Below are 21,447 nucleotides of genomic sequence, written 5' to 3'. Positions count from 1 at the left end.
TAGAAATATATCTTGTAGTAGTGAAGAACTGGTGAGCACCATTTTACAGATAACCTGAAATGGTTTCCTGTAGTCAGCCTATTGCTTCTTTTTGCTTTTTTAAAATACTTGTAATTGGCTAATATATGCCTTTTAGTAAAGTGGTTTGCAATACATTAATCCTTATTATTAATTGTTATAATTAACATAATTACACATAGGGTAATACCAACCTGATATGAAAACTACCTACAGTTGTTTGATTTTCTGTTGTTTATAGGCAGGACTGTAATACAAGCCTTGTGCGTGCCTGCTGGAACGAGCTGTTTACCTTAGGCCTGGCACAGTGTGCACAGGTAATGAGTCTGTCTACTATCCTAGCAGCTATTGTCAACCATCTCCAGAACAGCATACAGGAAGGTATGTTTTCAGTTTGTGATTCTTGTACGTGTTCAGTCCTCTGAACACTACAGGGGCATTTGTATAACAGTTCTCACAAGATTTTTCCTAATCAGTGGCAGAATTGTTCCCCAGGATCCAGGGGAAGGAGAAGCCTTCTCTTGCATAATTACCTTTCTTCTCGTGATCTACAACTTTTGTTGCACTGTGAGATCTCTGTGGGATAGAAGTGCCCATAGAAGAAATGGGGATAAGGCTGGGGAACGTATTCTCCTGTCTTCTATATCTGGCTGGCAGTATAGAGAAAGACAAGTACCTCCTAAAGTTGGGTGTGCTCACAGAGCTTTCCTTCCATCCAGATGTAATATTTTTTTCCTCTTGGAATAATGATGTCTTCTTTCAAACCTCACCAGATTTTTTTCCTTCCAGAACTTTCCTTCTCCTCTTTACAGTATAAAACTACAGCATTTGCCAAGTATCACAACAAGAATATTCTTGCAAGTATAATGGTTTTGGATACTGCTATAAAGCAGTAATGATTAATGTATTTTGAAGTACCTTCTGAAGCATTAAACAACAAGAAGATATATGTAATTTTATTTTTTAATTCAGTGTTGGCCTGTTGATAGTGATGACTCTATCTAGAATGGATGATAATCTGTTATCGTTGCTTTTTTTCATTCTTTTTTTTAAGGATGCTCCCAATCAATACAATTGATTAGCGTGAAAATAACATTCCATTTTTAATAGGAGAAAAAAACAATACTAGCAGCTTTAAACTGTGCAAACACAGCATATTACATGAAATCTAGCTTAAATTTAAATGTGAGTTAAAAGTAGTTACAGGATACTATTTGGTACCAAGTTGTTTGATGATTTTTGTGGTGCCTTTATTGTGCACACAGCAAAAATTAGAAAATAGGCTTTTACTGATGTTGTGCTTTAACCCCAGCTGGCAATTAAGCACCACACAGCTGCCTGCTTATTGCCCCCACCCAGTGGGATGGAGGAGAAAACAAGAAAAAAAAAGAAGTAAAACTTGTGGGTTGAGATAAAGACAGTTTAACAGGACAGAAAAGGAAGGGATAATAATAATAATAATAGAATATATAAAACAAGTGATGCACAATACAATTGCTCACCACCCACTGACCAATGCCCTGCCAATCCCAGAGCCACGGTGCCCCCAGCCAACTCCCCCCAGTTTATATACTGGGTATGACATCATATGGTATGGAATACCCCTTTGGCTCATTTGGGTCAGCTGTCCTGGCTGTGTCCCCTCCCAACTTCTTGTGCACCCCCAGCCTCTGCTGGCAGGGCAGTATGAGAAGCTGAAAAGTCCTTGACTTGGTATAAACACTGCTTAGCAACAACTAAAACATTAGTGTGTTATCAACATTATTCTCATCCTAGATCCAAAACACGGCACTATACCAGCTACTAGGAAGAAAATTAACTTTATTCCAGCTGAAACCAGGACAACTGAAGAGAGTAAAACTTGATTGTAGAACTATAAAATGCACAGAAGTAGATAATCTGAAAAAAAATGTTTAATATCCTTCAGTCCTAGTAAAGTACATTTGTTTTAATCTACTTTATTACCTTCATTATGATAAAGTAAATTAGACAGAAATTTGATTCTTAAATGGACAGTATGCTTTCATAATGAATATAGGGTAGGTTTTTTTCTTTTTTTTTTTGTAATTTAAGAGAGCCTGGACAGCCCTTCAAAATACAACAAACTGATACTCCTTTCCTGCACAGAGAGGCGAGAGTTTTCAGATACCAATAGGGAAACATGCACATTGTATGTTCTGCACAACATTAGGCTTTTAATTATATCTGTCAGAATAAATAGAGCTGTCTATTCCACCTACGGCCCAGGCAATGAGTTTGTGGAGGAGCAAGTGGTGGGGCTATTACAGTCTTAAGCTGGCTCCACTTCTGTTCGCATGTCTCAAAAAAGAAAAAAGTAAATTCGTTCTACAATCTGTACTTCCAGTCATACTGTGTTACCTGAGACTGGCCAAGAAAAGAGGATGATTTGTTTTATTATGATTTGTTGATGATTTGTTTTATTTATCTATTCTGCAAAGTTATCATATTATATCGTATATTATAACTCTAAAATTCAAAACAAAGTGAAGAAATTTCAGAACTTTATCTAGGAAGCATTTTAGTGATGAGGCTATTTGGAAACTCTGGAATTCAAGTTCACTTTTCCTGAGTATTTCTACTCCATCGTTTCCCACTTAATATAGAAATAAAAACGTTACATTATGTCTATCTTGATCCATCTTGAGTAACTAAAAACTTGTATCACAATTCCTGTATTTTAGAAATGTAGATTATGCTTTCATTCTTATTTCAGGACATTGTGCAAAAAATGTTTCTTCTGTTCAATCTTTTTATTGCGGTTTCAGAAAATATGTAAAATAATCATAAATTATATCAAAGATTCAGTTTAAGGCACATGGGTCTAAGCAATGATATACACTATTAGCTGTACAGACGAAGGTAAAATATTTCAGTTATAATTATATGAATTATTAGCATTAGAGATATGACTGGAATAAAATTATTCTAATGTGTTTCCCAAGAAAGAGTTTTATCCCTTGTGAATTGACTTATCTCTGAAGTTTGATAAGAGTAATTATATATTCAAAGATTTATCTTAATGTAATCTCTAAGGTTTTCATTCTTTGACTAGTCTGCAGATATGCAGTCAGAGAGAAGGTACGTTTACCAAAATAGAAATCTCTCCCTCCCTAGCTGAGCAGCTAATGCCACTCAATTGTAACTTATCCACAAATAATATAAGATTTTTTTTTAAATCAACATTTTAAGAAAAAATGTGAAGCCAACAGAAGGAACGTGATGTTTCAAACAATGCAAGAATCTGTGTACATGTATTTGAGTGAATTTACCCCATCAGAAGGAAGAAAGCCTATTTACCACAGTAAATGAAAAATTCACTTCTAAAAGTACATATAGAGGAAAAAGTAGCACTGTCATTACTTCTCTTGCATTCACTTCTGGAAAAGCTAACTCAATACTGTTTGAATTTAAAACTACGATTGCGTGATAGCATTTGTTTTGTGCTTCTGTTCATTCCCGGAATCACTCTAGCCATTTGAGGAATAATTCACCATTTTTGAGAGTCTCTGCTCAGAATAGTACAACACTGGAATAAGACTGGTGTTGCAGCTTATGCTGTACTGGCAAAATTATGCAAAAGAGTTAACATTCTGTTTGCTAGCCCTGTGTCTGACTCAGCTTTATAAATCTTCACTTCCATAATCATTCAGGCTATCCTTATATGTTAAGTGGTTTTAAGATAGCAAATGACACAAAAGAATTTAAAATGCCACTTCACTTATTTTATAAAAGGATATCAGTTAATATATCAGATGTACTTGAGCTCACATGAAATAGTAAGCAATATCTTTTTGTAGATAAACTTTCTGGAGACAGAATAAAGCAAGTCATGGAACACATCTGGAAACTTCAGGAGTTCTGTAACAGCATGGCCAAGCTTGATATTGATGGATATGAATATGCATACCTTAAAGCTATAGTCCTCTTTAGCCCTGGTAAGGAATTTAGTAACCGTATCTTTTTAAATAATAAGCATTCATATGTTAATGTTTTAGCAATTTTTTTAATGAGACTAATGTCTTGAGATGAGACTGATCTGTTAAGGTGCAGATAAAATGTTTGTTCCATAATTATTTATCACAAACAATATGTGTTTTGAAAATAACTGTGGAGCAACATAACCATGTTATTTACAGTTCCAATATATCAGGTATTTCCTGTACATCCACCTCAGAAGACTAGATTCTCAATTACCTTCAGTTGAGAATCTACGAGTAATAAATTAATCTGGGATGTGCACTAGCAATATTAGTGAAGTAAATGGCAGGAAGGATTAGACGAACTACATTCTCAAAGTGACAAAAAGAAATTGGCTTCAATTTTAGTATTTTTAATACACTCATAAGAGGGATCAATGAAATATGAGCAGAAATACCACCATATTTTATATGGAACTTCCACAAAATCTCCAAAACTAAATGTAAACGGTCTGTCTTCCATTTGTTACCAAAAAAAATGACAGCAGACAACTAAAGCATCATCAACAGTGTTTATGAGATATGAGGATTTACTCAAAGAAGACACTTAAGATTTTCTGGAATGATAAGGTAAGGACATGAAAGAAATGGGAAGTGACAGTCCCTTCAGCAAAGGTGGAGAAATGTTCCTAGGACACAGAAAGGTTAATTTAAAACTGCTGACAGGCTGAGTGAAAGGGAAAATCTTGCTCATAAAGATAAATTATTTACTTTCATTCAAAGGTGTTTACCATGTTGAATTTAACAAAGTACAAAGAAAAGGAGTATCTTGTTATCAGGTTTGGGGCGGTGGGGGGGGGGGTTGCACTGATACTATTTTTCTCTTTGTAATAAAACTTACTTTAATTAGAAGCTATTGGTGTCCTGAAACTTGCTTTTGAAATTTTTTTGCGGATTGTACCATTAGGGTTAGGTTTATTAGGGTTTTTATTCAAGTTGGAGGACCAAGAAATTCTCCAAACTCAAGCTAGCTCTGTCCCGTTTTAAGGGAAGAGCAGTTTGAACACAACACAGAAGATACTTGGGCATAGTCATATATGTGGTATTTTCTGTTTTTTTCTGATCATGTGACTGTCTTTGAGGAGCTGAGCCAGCTGGAATTAAAACATGAGACAGACTCGGGAAGGTCAAGAAATTGATCTGTCAAGAAAACAACCCTAGATACTGCTCAGTCAGCATAGTTAGTCAAAATCACAGAGGCAAACACTTTAAAAAATGCAAGGTTAGAAACATAAGCTAGGAGTGTCATTGCCTGGTACATACCTACAGGCTTAATCCTTTTCCACTTTCTTGTGGATACACACAGCTATAGAGAGAAAAGTGAGCAAGCTACTTCTGAAGCCAGGAAGCAAATGTTCAATTGGGTGGTTTCCTTTATACAGCTAACATGTTAAACATCACAATACAAGAGAAATATTTAAATGAAATTAAATGCAAGAATCTTATAACTACATATATTTCATAATGTATAGGGAAACAATCGACATACAGAAATGTTTTGTTTCTTTAGATCACCCTGGTCTGACCAGTTCAACCCAAATAGAAAAATTCCAGGAGAAGGCACAGATGGAATTGCAGGACTATGTACAAAAAACCTATCCAGAAGATACTTATAGGTATTTATTGTCTATAGTACCCAAAGTAATGTTGTGGGCCGTAGCTGGCAAAAGTACAAAATAACATCATTGATGTAAAAATTTCCTTTTTGACATCTGTTCTTTTTTGACTGTTGATGAGAAAGAACTAGAACCTTGTTCATAAAAGCAAACAGGTTTGTTTAAAGACAGGTAGAAGCAAGAATAGCTGTCTAGCTTCTTCCATGTAAATTAAACTTGAGTACTTTCTGTTTTTTTTTTTAGTTTGGGGGGTTTTTTTGAGAGTCTCATTGCTATGTTTAGAAAAGTAAACAGACTTACTTCATTAGAAGTCTCAAGAATAACTGCCTCTACTCCATCAAACTTTAATTCAAACTGCCTCCTTTTTCAAGTTAGTTGTCAGAGGCTTTGGGATAATAAAAGGTGATTATCATCCTTTAAATGTTTGTCAAGTTACCTGTGCAGAAAAGTATTAAAACTCAGTTTATAAACCTTGGAAAAATAAGGATTGCACGTGGAGAACCAACTCTTCAGCTTCTGTTTACAAGAAATTCCCACGTCCTTTGGGTTTTTTTAATTTCCAAGGACTTCTCTTTCAAAGTATCTAACTTGGTTTTTCACCTCTTAACTGTTCCTGTTCCCTACTTGCTAGAAATAATTGTCCTGTTTTCTAATAATCTCCTTCAAAACTATTTTAAATTTCATCAACACAATGATTCTCTGTACTACAAGGGAATTTCTAAGTTCTGCCTATCAATATATCCTAGAACATGTTCTCTTTTACTGTGAAAGGTATCCCCATGTAAAGAAGCATGCAATCCCATACATTTAAGCAACATCTGAGGGTAGTGTAACTTTGAAAAACAAAACAAAACAAAAGAACAAAAGAAAAAAGCCTGTAAAAGAGAGAGCTTCTCCCGTCTCAGAAACTGGTTTCTGCACTGATCTTACAGACTTAACTCTCTGTCGGGCAACAGAAAGGGCATCAGGATTCCCAGTTAGGTACAGTGAAGATGGGATTCTCTGCTTCAGAAATATCCTCAAATCCCACATTCTTCTGTGTGCAATTCAATTATTCTGGTTTGATGCGTGAGAGCTGGATATCTGCCATAAAAAAAAATACAGAATTTGTTCCATATACTTACTTCTCTTAATAGTGGCTGAAGGAAGAAAATCAGAGTTACATTTCCCAAACAATGTCCTATATTTTAATTGATATTGTCTATATCCCTATGCTCACCCATAGATAAGTTTAGAGTACAAATCTGATTATTTCTAAGCAACTGAATGCTGGCACAAATTGAGATAGAAGCACAAGTATTATAATTTTCACAAAAACAGCAGTGTAGCTTGAATCTTTTTGCAATTTTCCCCTAAAGTTTACAAGATGTGGTATATTAGCAGAATGGATCTTACATATTTTCTCCACAGATACTCAAGCATTTTCCAGGGGCCTGTGTTCAGCGCTGCCTAAGGTTTGCTATTACATGGCTCTGGTTCAGGAAATCTATTCATTTTGGCATTTGTGATGTACATCTGCCATATAAACACAGCAGATATGCTTTCATCACTGTCCTAAATTTCAAATGCGTTGAAACTCCAGAAATTCGATACGATCACTTCATTATATTAGATGTCTGTTAACATCCTGGTACTTAAAAAAACACAGCATTTGGCAATATGTATGGGTAACAGCACATCCCTCCAAATTCCTTTTCTCATCAGAAGCAGATTCTCTTATTTCCTTTTATATATATCCAGTCCCATTCTTGCTATCTGGTTTGTCATTAAGTTGCTAGGCAACTGAGGACGATGCTGGTTTTGGTTTAAATTTTAATTAAGCATTTTACTCCTAAAATTGTGCAAATGTCCTCACTAGTCAGTATGAATATTATTAGTCTCAGCATTGTTCTAAATTATGAAGTGGTTCCAGAGCTGGGAATTTCAAAAGCAGACCAGGAGAGTTGTGTGTTTGTACATACACATTGTATCTACAAAGGGCATTAATACGTCCTTTTCACTGGAAAACCACAAAGAAAGATGGTGGCTTTTCATTTCACTTGCAGGTTAGAAAAGTAACCATTCTTTTTATGGTAGCTCAATTAGCTTTATTTGCCTCTTTACTCCCATTCATGAGTCATGGTAATAATAAAAACAGATCCAGCTCTTTAGCCACAAAGTATTTTAAACTGGTATTATATGTATTTATAATCCACTGAAATTCTTTTTCAGGCTAGCCCGGATTCTAGTTCGCCTGCCAGCACTTAGGCTGATGAGCTCTAGCATTACCGAGGAACTATTTTTTACTGGTCTCATTGGAAATGTTCCCATTGACAGCATAATCCCCTACATTCTCAAAATGGAAACAGCAGAATATAATGGTCAAATAACTGGCACGTCTGCGTAGTAGGAACAACACAATTTGATGGATCGAAGTAATTTTTGTAAAAACGTACAGTTATGAAGTTAAAAGAATAGCATTTTGGTATGTAGAAATATTTCCAACTTGTTATCAGTTTCCTTCAGATTTTTCCTTGTCTGTTTGCTGACTTTGACAAAATTTAAGCAGCTATTAAAAGACGTGCTATAGGATCTTTTCTGCCACAAGGAATATTTTTGATGCCTTTCATTTAAAAGGCTATGGATTACTGAACATACTTTTCACATGCTTTGTATTTAGAAGTTATTAGTGGTTAAAAATAGAGTTTTATAATATCAGAGATTAGTAATAAAATTACTTTAAAAGTAAAAAGAACAGTATGTATATATTTAAAAATATCCTTGGAGTTAATATCTAATAAATGCCAGGGTATAATACTAGCACTTTGTAAGCACTTCTTGTCAAAGAGACATCATCAACATCCCGCTTATGAGTATGGAAAATGAAAAAAATTGCATATGTCCTTAGTCCAAATGCTAGTGATTTCTCTGAAAATGTAGAATGCTACAGGAGACAATCATTTATTCTACAAAAAGTCACTTGCTCTTATGTTATGCATGAAATATTAATGTGGATTCTTGAATTAGATACCCACATTATATGAAACTATACTATTAAATTAATGCAGTTGTAATTCACAGTACGATGCAGTCATAGTGACTATTACGTGCTATGGAAATTACCCAAACTAGGAGAAAAAAATGTGTTTCTTGCCACAGTAATGATGAAATATTCAGGTTCCTTAAAGTTTCTGTTCAGACCAATGCAGTCATGACAAATGTTATTCTAATAGTAAGCCTTTTGATTGTGGGGAAAATCAGTCATTAACTGGAAGAACAGTCATTTTCAAGTAGAGCTGTGTGATGCTCTTTGAGCATGCTCTTTGTATTTCCAAATTTACTCCTTCCCTCTCTACTCCTAAACACCCTCATCATCCAGCCTGAAATGTGTAGAACCTCTGGCTGTCAGCAAGTGTATATTACAAAGCTGTCTTACTTTATTTCTTCCCCCCTCCCTCCCCTTCCCTGACTGAGCACTCCCAGTTTTGCAGTGCTCTCAACCTTCCTATGACTCAGTTTGAAACTGAAATAGTAAGGATTTACATTCAGTCATGTACAATTGCAGTTAATGACTGATATACCATGAAAATTAACTACTTTTTAATTGTCTAGAGTGATGAGCCATCAACATGTTTTCTAGCATTGGCTATTAGCAGCTAGCATTGCTTTCATTTTAGTATAATTTGTTATCATTGACATTAAATATTTAAAACAATCAAAGTTTAAAAAAATGTTATGGCAATTAATACCTTCATCTGATCCTGGCTCATTAGATGCATCAATTATTTTAATTATTTGTATGGTAGAGGCATTTTCTACTTGTGTATTTTTATGTGGCAAAAATCTTATGATAAGTTCAGCACTTTTGTTTTTCTTCTGTTACTGAGATTTATTTAGAAACACCAACCAGGTTGGTGTTTGTGTCTTTTTTAAGGGTCTGAATTATAGCCAAAAGACCTTAAGTAGCTCTAGATGAGGCTTCTGATGTAATAAAAAGTCATAACCTGGTATACTTCATTCTCATTAGGAGGCTCACATTTGTAGCACTCATTGTGACACAGAAGGGTATTTAATTTTAGCTTCTGGATGCATTAAAGTCTTCTACAGTTACCATTGTTACACAGCATTCAGAATCTTCTCTTCTCAAAAGCGTGTCACAAAGACTCCCATATACATGCAGAGATTTGTAATATCGCACTTTCATTTCTCTTGGCTTTTGCTATAGCAAATGAAATTGTCATATTTTTAATGTGATGGAAGGTCCGCACTCTGAATGTTAAGTCAACTGGATGCAGAATTTTGTACTAGCTGTTTTACTGCAGTGTACCTTTTTATGTGATTGTGTCAGCACTTCTGATGCAAAGTCCCTGTTTTAAGGGTATACAACTTAAAAATTAATTGTGATATTAACAATTTCAGAAGAAGTAGCTACCTTGGAAAGAGTTGTGGCCATTTTTGTTAAAATTTAAGATTTCATTGGGTTATGTCATTGTTGTTCTAAAAGCAGTATGCATTGACCTATTGTGATATTTTTCATTGCAAAAAAGATTATGCAGTTTAATTTGCTTTCAGTATTTTATAAAAATCATTTAACCAGATAAGTAAGCATTATTAATGACAAATGAAATATTCCTTAGCACAAAAACTAGCCATTGGAATCTTTTTTCCCCAGATTTGAATATACACCAGCTGGCTTTTTCATGACAAACATCATTTCCACTTCCAATTTTTCAAGTAAAAAGGCCCCATTTTCTGTGCAAAAAATTGTTTTCCTAATTTTTCTTACTTGTGCTGTAAGCATAACAGTTCAGGAAACAAAATAAAGCCACTACAGTTTTTTGGGAACAGAAGGTTTGCATGAAATAAAACTTAAAATGTATGCATTGTTTACATTTGTAAATCAAAATGGTAAATATCATGCAACTCTGTTTACAAATAAACTACGCTCCCTACAAATGCAAGGCCACATAATGATATCCTTGATCCATCTCTGGTAGTCACTTACTCTGCAGATAGTTCCCTGGACTTTAGGGATAAATTATTTATTTGTGTAAATGAAGTAACAACAATGCAATCCATATCTAGGGTTTATTTATTGTGCATGCATTTAATAGATGAAATGGACCAGTTCCATACTTCAGATTCTGATATTACCACCTAAAGGCTATAAAGTCTCTTTTTGTGTAGCATCATCAGCATGATTTGCTGGCTTGCATTAGTCAGAACCAAGCTAATTTAGTCTTTATGCCATTAACAAAAAGTACTTTCTCTAACTATACACTATTTTGATTCCAAGACTAACAGTTTGGATTGTAGAAATTTGGATGGTAGATGGTAGATCACAGAGCTTAAGAAATATTCAGAATCTAAAATGTTTTGCATATTTGAATATTAGCTATAAATAAGAAGAGAGATGTGATGAATAACCTAACACTTCTTTCTTACATGCTGCTCAAGGGCTGTCATAAAAATGAACCAAAGATTTGGCATATGATGGAGAGACACTGAAAGGAATCACTTAAAACACTGCCATATAAAACTATGAGCCATCTTCTCCAGTGCAGTAGGCCTCCTTTGCACTAAATTTCAAGTGTAATTACAGTATCACAGACTGGTTGAGGTTGGAAGGGACTTCTGGAGGTATCTGGTCCAACCCCCCTGCTCAGGCAGGGCCACCTAGAGCCAGCTGCCCAGGTCCATGTCCAGGCAGCTTTTGAATATCTCCAAGGATGGGGACTCCACAGCCTCTGGGGGCAGTACCTGTGCCAGTGCTCAGTCACCCTCACAGTGAAAAAGTGTTTCCTGATGTTTGAGGGAACCTCCCGTGTTTCAGTTTGTGCCCACTGCCTGTGGTCCTGTCACTGGGCACCACTGAGAAGAGCCTGGCTCCATCTTCTTTGTACACTCCCTTCAGGTATTTATATCCATTGATGAGATCTCCCCCCACCCTGAGCCTTCTCTTCTCCAGGCGGAACAGTCCCAGCTGCCTCAGCCTTTCCTCACAGGAGAGATGTTCCAGTCCCTTCATCATCTTTGTGGCCCTTCGTTGGACTCTTTCCAAGGTTTCCATGTCTCTCTGGACACAGCACTCCAGGTGTGGCCTCACCAGTGCCGAGTAGAGGGGAAAGATCCCCTCCCTCGACCTGCTGGCAATGCTTTGCCTAATGCCGCCCAGGATACCACTAGCCTTCATTGCGGCAAGGGGATGTTGCCGTCTTCTGTTCAGCTTGGTGTCCACCAGGACACCCAGGTCCTGTTCTGCCAAGCTGCTTTCCAGCTGGGTGGCCCCCAGCATATATTAGTGCCTGGGGTTGTTCCTCCACAGGGGCAGAACTTTGTGCTTCCCCTTTTTGACCTTCATGAGGTTCCCTTCAGCCCATTTTTTATCCTGTTGAGGTACCTCTCAATGGCAGTACAACCCTCTGGTGTATCAAGCAGTGAAGCTGCTAATCTGTCAGTGATCTAGGTGTAATCTAGCAGTGAAGCTATTTTAGCTCATTCAAATAAATCTTTTTTTCCTTTTATGTCCATCATTAGAAAACAGATGTTCAAGACGCATAGAACTGATGAAGGGATTCTTTCTGCCAACACTTTAGGTGTTGCTTGGTAGCAATAGAAGAAGGTACATCTAAGGAAAATGGGCATCACAAAGTTATTCTTGCTCTATGTTAACCTTTGACGTTATTTTTGGCCTCTTCTGGCGATTTGGCTTTCAGGCCACTAACATAAGGAAGGTCAAACAGTGTACACAGTACAGCTGCAGACTCTAGCAAGTTTCAAACTATCTCTGCAGAAAATACAATGCTGATGCAGTTCTTGTCATTTCTGAGGTTTGTTTCATCCCCCTGCCAGTAACTGGAAGATCCTAACAGGATAATCTTACTAGCTTTACTTTTAAATTAGTTTAATTTTGTTTCTTCTTTGCAAGTGCAGACTTTTGCTTATGAATATGGGACAGGACAGTTTTTTTATTATTGTAACAAATATTGAAAAGCTATTTCTTGATTTTTAAGTATGGAAATAGCTTGTTTTCATAAAGGCTAAATTCCAATGCCAAACTTGTGTTTACAGAACTAGGACTCAAAGGACCACAGTCTGAAAAGTGATTCTAAGAAAAGTGACATCTTGCTGAAGCTCTGCTTAGTGCCTAAAATTCACTCTCTCCAGCATTTTTGAGGTCCTGTTTCTGCTGCTCTTGAAATGAAAATATTTTAACTGAAGAAATACAGTGATAAACTACCTGGTTAGATCTATCTCAACTTGAGTGCATGTATGTATTGATAGTAATTCATTGAGACAAATGTTTGAATACTGTGCTGACTGAAACTGGGGCATGCAGGGAGTGATAATGAGGCAATAATGTCCATTCTCCATGTGCTTCATTTGTTTTCCAGTTCTTTTCAGAAGGAACTGGATTTGAATCTTGCAGATAAAAAGAACAATGATCAGTAACTCTGTAGGAGCATTTTGGGCCAGCTTTGTAATAATGATTTTTACTGCATTTGTGACAAGGGCAAGAAGGTATACTACTTTTCTTCCCTTCATTTACTTACATTTACTGAAGAGATGCAGAACTAAGACCATGTGCAAAAGACATCTTTCTCTGCCTATTTACATTGCTTGTAAATTAGATACAATGCTTTTGGTGCCAGTGATGTTACTCTGGCATAAAACTGGTAGAAAAGGAAAAAATAATCTCCAAGGAGAGATCCTTCAAAGAGATCATACAAGCCTTTATTTTAGCTGCCTTAAAATGTTAGATTATTAAGGAGGCTTAGTTTTCAGAGCACTCTGGGGCAAGAAACTATTGTTGGTCACCATTGATTACTTGGTATCATTTACCAAGTCTCTTTTTACCATCATCTGAAGCACTTGGCCCTCAGGGCAGCCGTAATGCCTCCAGTGAATAGCACTGACTCAAGATTTCTGTGCAGAATACAGCTGTCTCTGCATTATCATTATAGTACCCTTTGGCAAAGGGCATATTCTGAGGTGTGATAGGAATACAAGTCAGGGCTGAAGCTTCCAGGCAAAACCAGTTTCCTGACTCTTCTTTGGTAGACACTGTAGAACACTTCAGTGTTTTCATTGTTGTGTATAGTACACAGGATGTTCACAGGTTCCTGAAAGATTTCATCCAAGATGCTGAAGATGTCAGTACATTTTCCTGCCCATTAAAATTAAGACAGTAGTTAGGGTTCTTCCCTGATTACCTGCTGTTTAATTAGTAAGGGATAATTTTAAAAAGCACCAAATAGCATCAGTAGCAAGGGTATCAGGAACACAGTTTATACAGGAAAAGGGAACTGGAAATTATTGGGCTGAGGATACGGCCAAAGCAGCAGTGATCAAAGCAGCTTTCTGCAATAACAGCACCAGTCAGGGGCCATGTTTGAATTGGGTGGTGACTGGCAGGTCAATCAGATGTACACAGGTGCAAATACCTACAGGATGATATCACCCTGAAAGAAGAAAAAAAAAATTTTAATGTTGATTTTCTATTTGAAATCCCTCTCCTCTCCTTCAGTTACTCTTCAGAGTGCAAAAGCAGGGTAGGTTGGTTCTTTTTCATCTACTCTTGCCCATAAGAGAAAAAGCAGAAATACCAGGCAAACAACAAGTAGGCTCCCCTCTGTCCCAGCAGTTTGCCTTGCTTGCCATACATACATCAACAGAACAGCTGCTGCGGTGGTTTGCTCTGATGATAAGCATGGGCCTGCTGTGAGAGCAGCACACAATGTCTGCAGCCCTAATGACTCCATATATCCAGGGAGAATCAACAAAATGAGGCCATGTTTATCCTATAGAGGAGAGTAAGGGGTAGAGGAAGGACAATTGCCAGCATCTACTGGATCTTGAATGACAGAAAATTAGTTTAAAAACCAGCTTTATATGAAAAATTAGCAAGAGGGCATGGCAAAGGGGAGAAAATGAAAACATTGACTTTTTGCACCTTTTAATTCTAAAGTTGCTGAGTCATTTTAACAATAAATTCTCCTGAACTAAGTTCAGGTTTATTGTTTGATGAAAAATGCCATAACCCCTCTTGTTAGATAATGCTACAACCCTACTTCTGCTGCAGTCAACGTTATCAACATTATATGGGAAATTATTTGTGAAAAAAAAAATTAGAACATTATTTATACTGAGGTTGCAAGTTAAAGTAAAATTCTTCATAAAGTTTAAATGCTCTAAGTCTAAATATATTAGACTTGGAAAACCTCAAACCCCAGAATTACCTTATTATTGAGCTTTTTGTTGTGAATTCATGCTAAGTTCATCACAGATAATACTGTCATAATGTTCCATAATTCCCACAGCCTGTTTTATCCTCTGAGTTACATGAATGCTTTGAAAATGGCTTATTATTGTTAAATTCATGCCCATCTTCCTTCTTTTTAAAGGTTTTAATAGATTTTTACACATCTTTATTTTGTGCCTCCCACCATTGTGCACTTCTGCATGTTCAATTCTAAAACATGAGCAGCTAATGCATATGTACATAGTTGTATGTATGTGTGTATGAATGTATATGTTTATACCTATCTGTCTAAATATATTATGTACAGTGTAAAGAAAGTGTGTAGTGTATGTATATATGTACAGATATGTAGCCATGTATTCATACTGTTCTGTATGTTAAAGCTTTTCATTCATTTGCTAATCCAGAGCTTCCTAGTTTTCATTTCTTAGCCCAAACTAAGCCTCGCTTAAGCAGGTGAATCCTTATGAATTTCAGAGCTTTGCACCTTTTTCTAAACCCAGCCTGAATTTAGTATTTTCTGTTCAGAACTGACAAATATATTCCATGAATTTTCTGGCTTTTACATTACTTACTTTACCTTTTCTTATTTGACGTGTAGAAGTCTGCCAGTGAATAGGTAATTGAACATGTAATGTCTGTTAAAAATAAATGGTTAAATAAATAAATAACTACAGTCATAGAAAATACTTACCTGTTTTCAATACATAGTCATTCTCCCTCAGCCTTCTGAGAGACTTTTTGATAAAGTTTTATTTTGCATTGAAACTTGGTAAGGGATTGGTTTTTTTAAGTCTTCAGCAGTGGCTGATTGGAAGAAAAACAAGTTGCCCTTCATCATTGAACTGTAGCACACAGAACAGCATGCAATGGATGCGGTTCAAAAAAATCAATACTCATACTGCCATAATGATAACATGAAACCAAACCGTTAGTTAAACAAAGACTATGTACTTTGTTCAATGAAACAACAACATTTCTGTTACAGTGGTAATTAAATAAGAGGGAGATTGCAGTTAGTTTGTTAGCAAGCATCAAGACTTATTTAGGATTTTCATGATGCATTTCAATTGTATATTCACTTTCCAAAGTTATTCTCTTTATTGTCTAGCTTGAACTAAACAAAGCTGGTTAGTTCATTTAGTTGTCAGGCTGATGTTCATTTTCACGTTGTGTCCTTTCCTGAAACTGTAATTTGTGCAGATCTTGCACTCTGTGTGTGTGAAGTTTCCATTGTTCACATGGGAGCTGGGCACATGGAGCATTTATGAAGTGAGACTTGCAGTAAGACAATTTATTACTCATAGGGAGTATTCAAACATTTAAATTATCAAAATATAAGTAGTTCTTGTTCCGTTTCCCTTCTGATGACTTAAGTTACAAAGGAAGCCTTCTGCGGAAGTAATTCTCTTAACTTTGTTTTTTTAAAGAATTTCACACACCATGTAGGGGAGTAGTTCAGCAAGTCTTGTTTCTGTCATATGAAAAAGGTGAAGCGGAATTTTCTGGGCATTTATTTCCACCTTTTGTACTCAATGTGGCAAAGACTTGTGTATGTTTAAGCAGATGAGCAGACACCAGTGAAAATAAAGTGAGCTTCTTGAATGCTTAAAGTAAAACACAAGTCTCTTTCAGAGTCAGGCCCTCTGCTTGTAAAGTCTTTGCTATGGAAAATGCTAAGAATGTTCTCTGTTTCTCGCTATATTGTTTAGTAAGCGTTTATAAGCTTTTGTTTCAAATACAGAAAAAATCTGTAAAACATCCATTTTAACATTTCAAACCTTATTTTTGAGATTTCCAGCAGGAAAATTATTTAAATTAATGTCAGGAATTCCTGTGACAGATGGTCCTTCATTGGTATCTTGACAATCAGTGGTGTTTGAATAATGTTTGCTTTCCTCTTTAAAGGCTGAATGGAAACCTGAATGTCTATTAAGTCATTGTACTGCAGTAACATTTTTAAAGATTAGGAAGCCAGTTGGGGTATTGATCAGGATCTGTTTAAAAATTCAACTGTGAATTTAGAAAAAAGAGCATATTTTAAAATTGTGAACTTGTTTTACATACACGTTTGAATTGCTTGTATTCTGAAGGACAAAATGCGCCCAAATATAAGTGGCAATAAAGACTGTTGTAATACTCTGTGGAAACTGTGGAATGTGAAATCAGCTTTCTCTACTTGATCACAGAAAGCAAAAGTCTGAGAAGCACACCTATTGCCAAGTATCTAACAGCCCTGAAAAAGTGGCTGCTTGTACATTTTTTAATGATCTTAGATAAATGATAGTAAGGCACAGGTCCATTTTAAAATATTTTCAATGATTGTGGGTTAAAAGTAGGACTGAATAAATTTCAAATAAAAAGGACATTCTTTAAGAAGAAAACATGTTACTTAGCATATATGTTAGATTTCTCATACATGGAATTAACATTAAATGTGGGAATATTTTTAATAATTAATCTGTACTCCAAAATACACTGCAAGCCAGTATTCAAACAGTTTCATAACTGAAAAACTGCACATTGTGTTAAGTGTTGTATCTGTTTGGCATACCAGGGAGTTCTGAGCACCTACAAAAATAGCAAATTTTTATAAAAGGAATCATCTCCTTTTAATTCCTTGGAATATTTTCTGGAAGTCTCTGTTCGTTGTCATTTAGAAAACTATTGTTTATGTTATTATATTTTAATCGCAAGTTAAAAACCTTGCAGAAGTTAATTTCTTACAGCTTCTTTTGTGAAATCAGCATTGTTATGTGTGATAGCATTTAAAAATAATAGCATGTTCTTTTTTTAATCTGAATTTTATATCTAATCAATGTCTTCAGTCATGAAGAGGAATTTGCATTGTTGTGTTTGTATATAGAGTATTGCAGTGCATGGTTTAGCTTATGCATTTTATTAAATGCTGTTTAAATGTGGCATTATATTGTTGTGGCTTAATACTACTACCTAAATGAGGTTTATACCATTAAAGTGAATTACAAATATAAATGCATGCTTGAGTTTTATTTTTAAGTTCACTTAATTTCTTCTTAAACATTAGGTGTCTAAGCTAAATGCATAATTTACTGTCTTTCAGGGAGAAACAGTATTTTCCCTTCACTATAGTGATTATGTTATGAGTGATTTAACCAGGCCTAAGACAGAAGATAAATCCCATGAACCTTACTGACACCAGGGAGCTACTTCTAGGAGAAGGAGAAGGAGAGGTTTTAATTCATCTTCTTTAACCTTCTGTTTTTCTCTTTTTTTTTTTTTTTTTTTTTGAGGAGCTAGATAGTTAGCTATTAATAGACAATGCTTTATGTTTACTTTTATCTGGTAGCTCCTTCCTGTTCCCCAGGTTTTAAATTAAGGTGATGCATTAGGTCTTGTTTTAGTTCCCTTCACACACACTTTATAACAGAGGTAATGAACTTGGACTCCATTCCAAACAGTAAATGCATTCTCCATTTTATATATAACATGGTTGAGATGCACCACACATATTTATATAGAGAAGGCAGTTAACTTCATTTCTTGTTGCTGCTATTAGAAACATGCAACTTACTTCTTAGAGAAGTTTCACTTAGCAGAAATGAGGATTAATATGACTTTAGGTTTCAGTTGTCAAGTCCTGGTGTCTACAAGAAAAACATGGATGTAAAAGTAAAAAAGGTCCTTTTTCATTTAGATGCCTACTGTGAAGCAGTTTTTGTTGCCTAGTTTTGAAGTTTGAAAAGGCAGAGCATTCAATTTGCTACTCTAGAGCATCTAGAAAAGAAATTACAGGAGCTCAGAGGGGTATCACTAATCAAGATTAGTGTGCATTGACAGAATTTCATGTAGGAAATGTTTCAGAGCGTTTATGTATCCTGTGGCATGAACTCGTGCATCGAGTCAGACCAATTTTTCTTGAGCACAAAATGCATTTTTTGCATTTGACAGAGCTGTCTGGCTTGTGACAGAGAAAAACGTACAGTCATTCATGCCATGCCAAGTAATGTATTAAATTGTGTTGCTTTTTGTATTTCTTTAGCTGCTTAAATGAAAGTAGTAGTGAAAAAGGAAACTCCTTGCCAATAGCGTGTTTCAGAAATCTAATTTGCATCAAGGTATGATGTTACTACAAAGGGAAACAACAAAAAAGAAGTAAAAAAAGCATGTGTTTTTTTCTTTTTTTTTTTTTCCCAGGGAGAAGAGTTGCAGCCCTTTCTTTATGTTTTAGTTCCTCTTCCAACTCTTCTACTTCCCTTAAACTAACTAGTTATTTCTCCCGCTTCAACTGTCACAAGACGAGACCTGCGTGTACCTTACTTTTAATTCCACCCTTTCTTACCATCTTTGCCGCCCAATCGATTTGGGTTGGGGTGGTTTTGGCTTCCTTTTATTACGCCCGTCAGCCCAATTCACTCTTTGGGACAGGAGCCAGGAGCGGCTCTGGCAGGTCGCAGCCCGGGGACGCCCGGGCCGGGCTCCGCTGCGCCGCCGGGGAGCGCTGCCTCGGACCCGGGCAGCCTTCTCGAGAACACGCACGCTTCCAGTAGCCACAAAGCGGCTGCCAGTCTGCAGAATGCAGCTTCTCGGGTAAACCGCGAAATACTGGTGGAAAAGACCTCTGGCCTTGCGCAACGTCTTTGAACCGAAAGCAGCTCTTTGAGAGAGCGGGAGAAACAGCGCGGGGACCCGCGCAGCCGCCGTCGCCTGCAGGGGAAGCGGCACCTTCCTCCCCGCCAGCTGCTGCCCTCGCCGCCGGCAGAGCCGCCCGCCCGCCCCAGGCCCCCGCCGCGGCCGGGCCCGCCGCGGCCGGCGGAGGGAGGCACCGCCTCACCGCCCTGGCGCCGCCCGCGGAGCCGCGCGGCTGCTGAGGGAACTGCGGCTCCCGCCGCTCTCGGCGCGGGGCGGCGCCTTCCGCCATTTCCGCCCGGCGGCGGAGCCGCCATGCCGATGAAAGGCCGGTTCCCCATCAGGCGGACGCTGCAGTACCTCGACCAGGGCGACGTTATCTTCAAGAGCTCGGTGAAGGTGATGACGGTGAACTACAACACGGCGGGAGAGCTGAGCGAGGGGGCGAGGTGAGCGCGGGGGCGCGGCGGGGTCTGCGCCTTCCTCACAGACATCTCGGCTTGCGGAGGGGGGCTGCGCCTCCCTCAGAGACATCTCGACGTGCGTTTGTATGTTTTTCTTCTCCTCCTTTCCAGAAAGTTTGTGTTTTTCAACATCCCCCAGATCCAGTACAAGAACCCCTGGGTGCAGATCATGCTGTTCCGGAACATGACCCCCTCGCCCTTCCTCCGCTTCTACCTGGGTAGGTGCCCCCTTTCCCGCCCTGAGTCCCGAGGGGGGGCCTCCCCCGAGCAGATCCGTCTGCAGGAGGCAGCAGCGCAGCGACGGTTTTCACGCTGGAAGCGTGGTTTGATCAGCATGTCTGTCATTCGAACTCGGCCTCCGCGTCTGGGCCTGCGACGTGGGAGGGAGGGTGCTTGTTTAGTGACATGTTAGCAAAGAGCCTGCGCTCACCTCCGCTGCCTCTCACTTCTGCCAGCTGTCCTAGGGGCACCCTAGATGAAGGCTTTGCTTTTTCTGTTGAAACATTGCAGTGTACATCAACCATAGGAGAGAAGTAGACGTCTTCGGTTTCCGTATTTAAACAATTTTTGCAGCTACCATGAAACAGCATGCGGTGGGGAAGAGGTACCGTTTGATATACTATGGCAAATCTTTCTTGACAGACAATGGCGAACAAGTTTTGGTGGACGTGGAAGATAAAACCAACAAAGAGATAACTGAGCACATTAAAAAAATCTTGGGGAAAAGCAAGTAAGTAACACTTAATAAGCTAACGTACAGTCTAGCACACATCATACTACTATCCCTGCATACTTTTGTTCGGTATAGAGAAGGAAATACCACTTCTTCCAGAAAAACATGAGCTAGGTAAAGTCCACAAGCTAGTAACTGTAAATCCATCTTTCTGGTAAATTGGGTCCAGGGAAGGGAGAGGAAACATTGCCATTCGGGCTTCTGATAGTAACAGACAGATCTCTTTTCTAGAGAAACGCTTGAAAAAGAGGAAAGGGAAAGGAAAAAACTATCACATCCAGCAACTTTTGGGCCCAAGAAGTATCATCTGCGAGAATGCATGTGTGAAATTGAAGGCCAAGTTCCCTGCCCTGCTTTTGTGCCACTGCCCAAAGAGATGAGGGGAAAATATAAAGCTGCTATGAAGAATGAAGCATCAGCCTGATGTCTCAAGTCATAGAGTTGTTCTTCCTCAGGGCTGGATGATCAAGGTACTTCAGCGAGAGAGAAGAGCTAACAGCTCCTGGAGACAGGAACAAGCAAGTTCATACAATACAGACAACCTTGCCTCCTAAGTCTTCTTACAGCTACAACTAGAATAATTAAAGAGAAAAATAAATAAAAGTTGAAAACCCAGTGCTTTTGGTGCCAGTTTTACAAAGCATTAACAGTCAACACTGCATAAAAGGAAAACAGAACAAGGAGAACAATGACTAGGGCCCCATTTCCTACTCATGCCTGCATGTATAAGGTTATGGCAAAAACAAGATCATGTTTGCTTTGGCATAGA

General features: G+C 37.7%; 2 protein-coding genes and 1 long non-coding RNA gene across 7 annotated transcripts in view; 2 read left to right on the top strand and 1 right to left on the bottom strand.

Moving 5' to 3' along the window:
* Positions 1-11,683, top strand: part of NR2C2 (nuclear receptor subfamily 2 group C member 2) — a 41,858-nt gene extending 30,175 nt beyond the window's left edge. For 4 of the 5 annotated variants that reach the window (XM_052777718.1, XM_052777719.1, XM_052777722.1 and 1 more), the window contains 4 exons: positions 260-399; positions 3,837-3,974; positions 5,527-5,632; positions 7,844-11,683. In XM_052777718.1, the coding sequence (XP_052633678.1) occupies positions 260-399; positions 3,837-3,974; positions 5,527-5,632; positions 7,844-8,018 (559 nt within the window). In that variant the 3' untranslated portion in view covers positions 8,019-11,683. The remainder of the gene's footprint in view (positions 1-259; positions 400-3,836; positions 3,975-5,526; positions 5,633-7,843) is intronic. The other variant, XM_052777723.1, reaches the window with a different exon arrangement.
* A 1,503-nt stretch (positions 11,684-13,186) lies between these two features.
* On the bottom strand, positions 13,187-19,450 carry LOC128137081 (uncharacterized). The gene is made up of 2 exons (XR_008233547.1): positions 19,195-19,450; positions 13,187-14,073 (listed from the first exon to the last, which is right to left on the bottom strand). It is a non-coding gene; the product is annotated as an uncharacterized LOC128137081 (long non-coding RNA).
* Positions 19,451-19,758: 308 nt separating this feature from the next.
* On the top strand, positions 19,759-21,293 carry MRPS25 (mitochondrial ribosomal protein S25). The gene is made up of 4 exons (XM_052777724.1): positions 19,759-19,930; positions 20,057-20,163; positions 20,588-20,675; positions 20,910-21,293. The coding sequence occupies exons 1-4, from the start codon at positions 19,797-19,799 to the stop codon at positions 21,100-21,102; spliced, it is 522 nt and encodes a 173-aa protein (XP_052633684.1). The 5' UTR covers positions 19,759-19,796; the 3' UTR covers positions 21,103-21,293.
* The last annotated feature ends 154 nt before the right edge of the window (positions 21,294-21,447 follow it).

Source organism: Harpia harpyja, chromosome Z, assembly GCF_026419915.1.
Source record: "Harpia harpyja isolate bHarHar1 chromosome Z, bHarHar1 primary haplotype, whole genome shotgun sequence".
NCBI classification, from domain to species: Eukaryota; Metazoa; Chordata; class Aves; order Accipitriformes; family Accipitridae; genus Harpia; species Harpia harpyja.
Note: the sequence above shows the minus strand (reverse complement) of the source record. Positions and strands in the feature narration are given on the sequence as shown.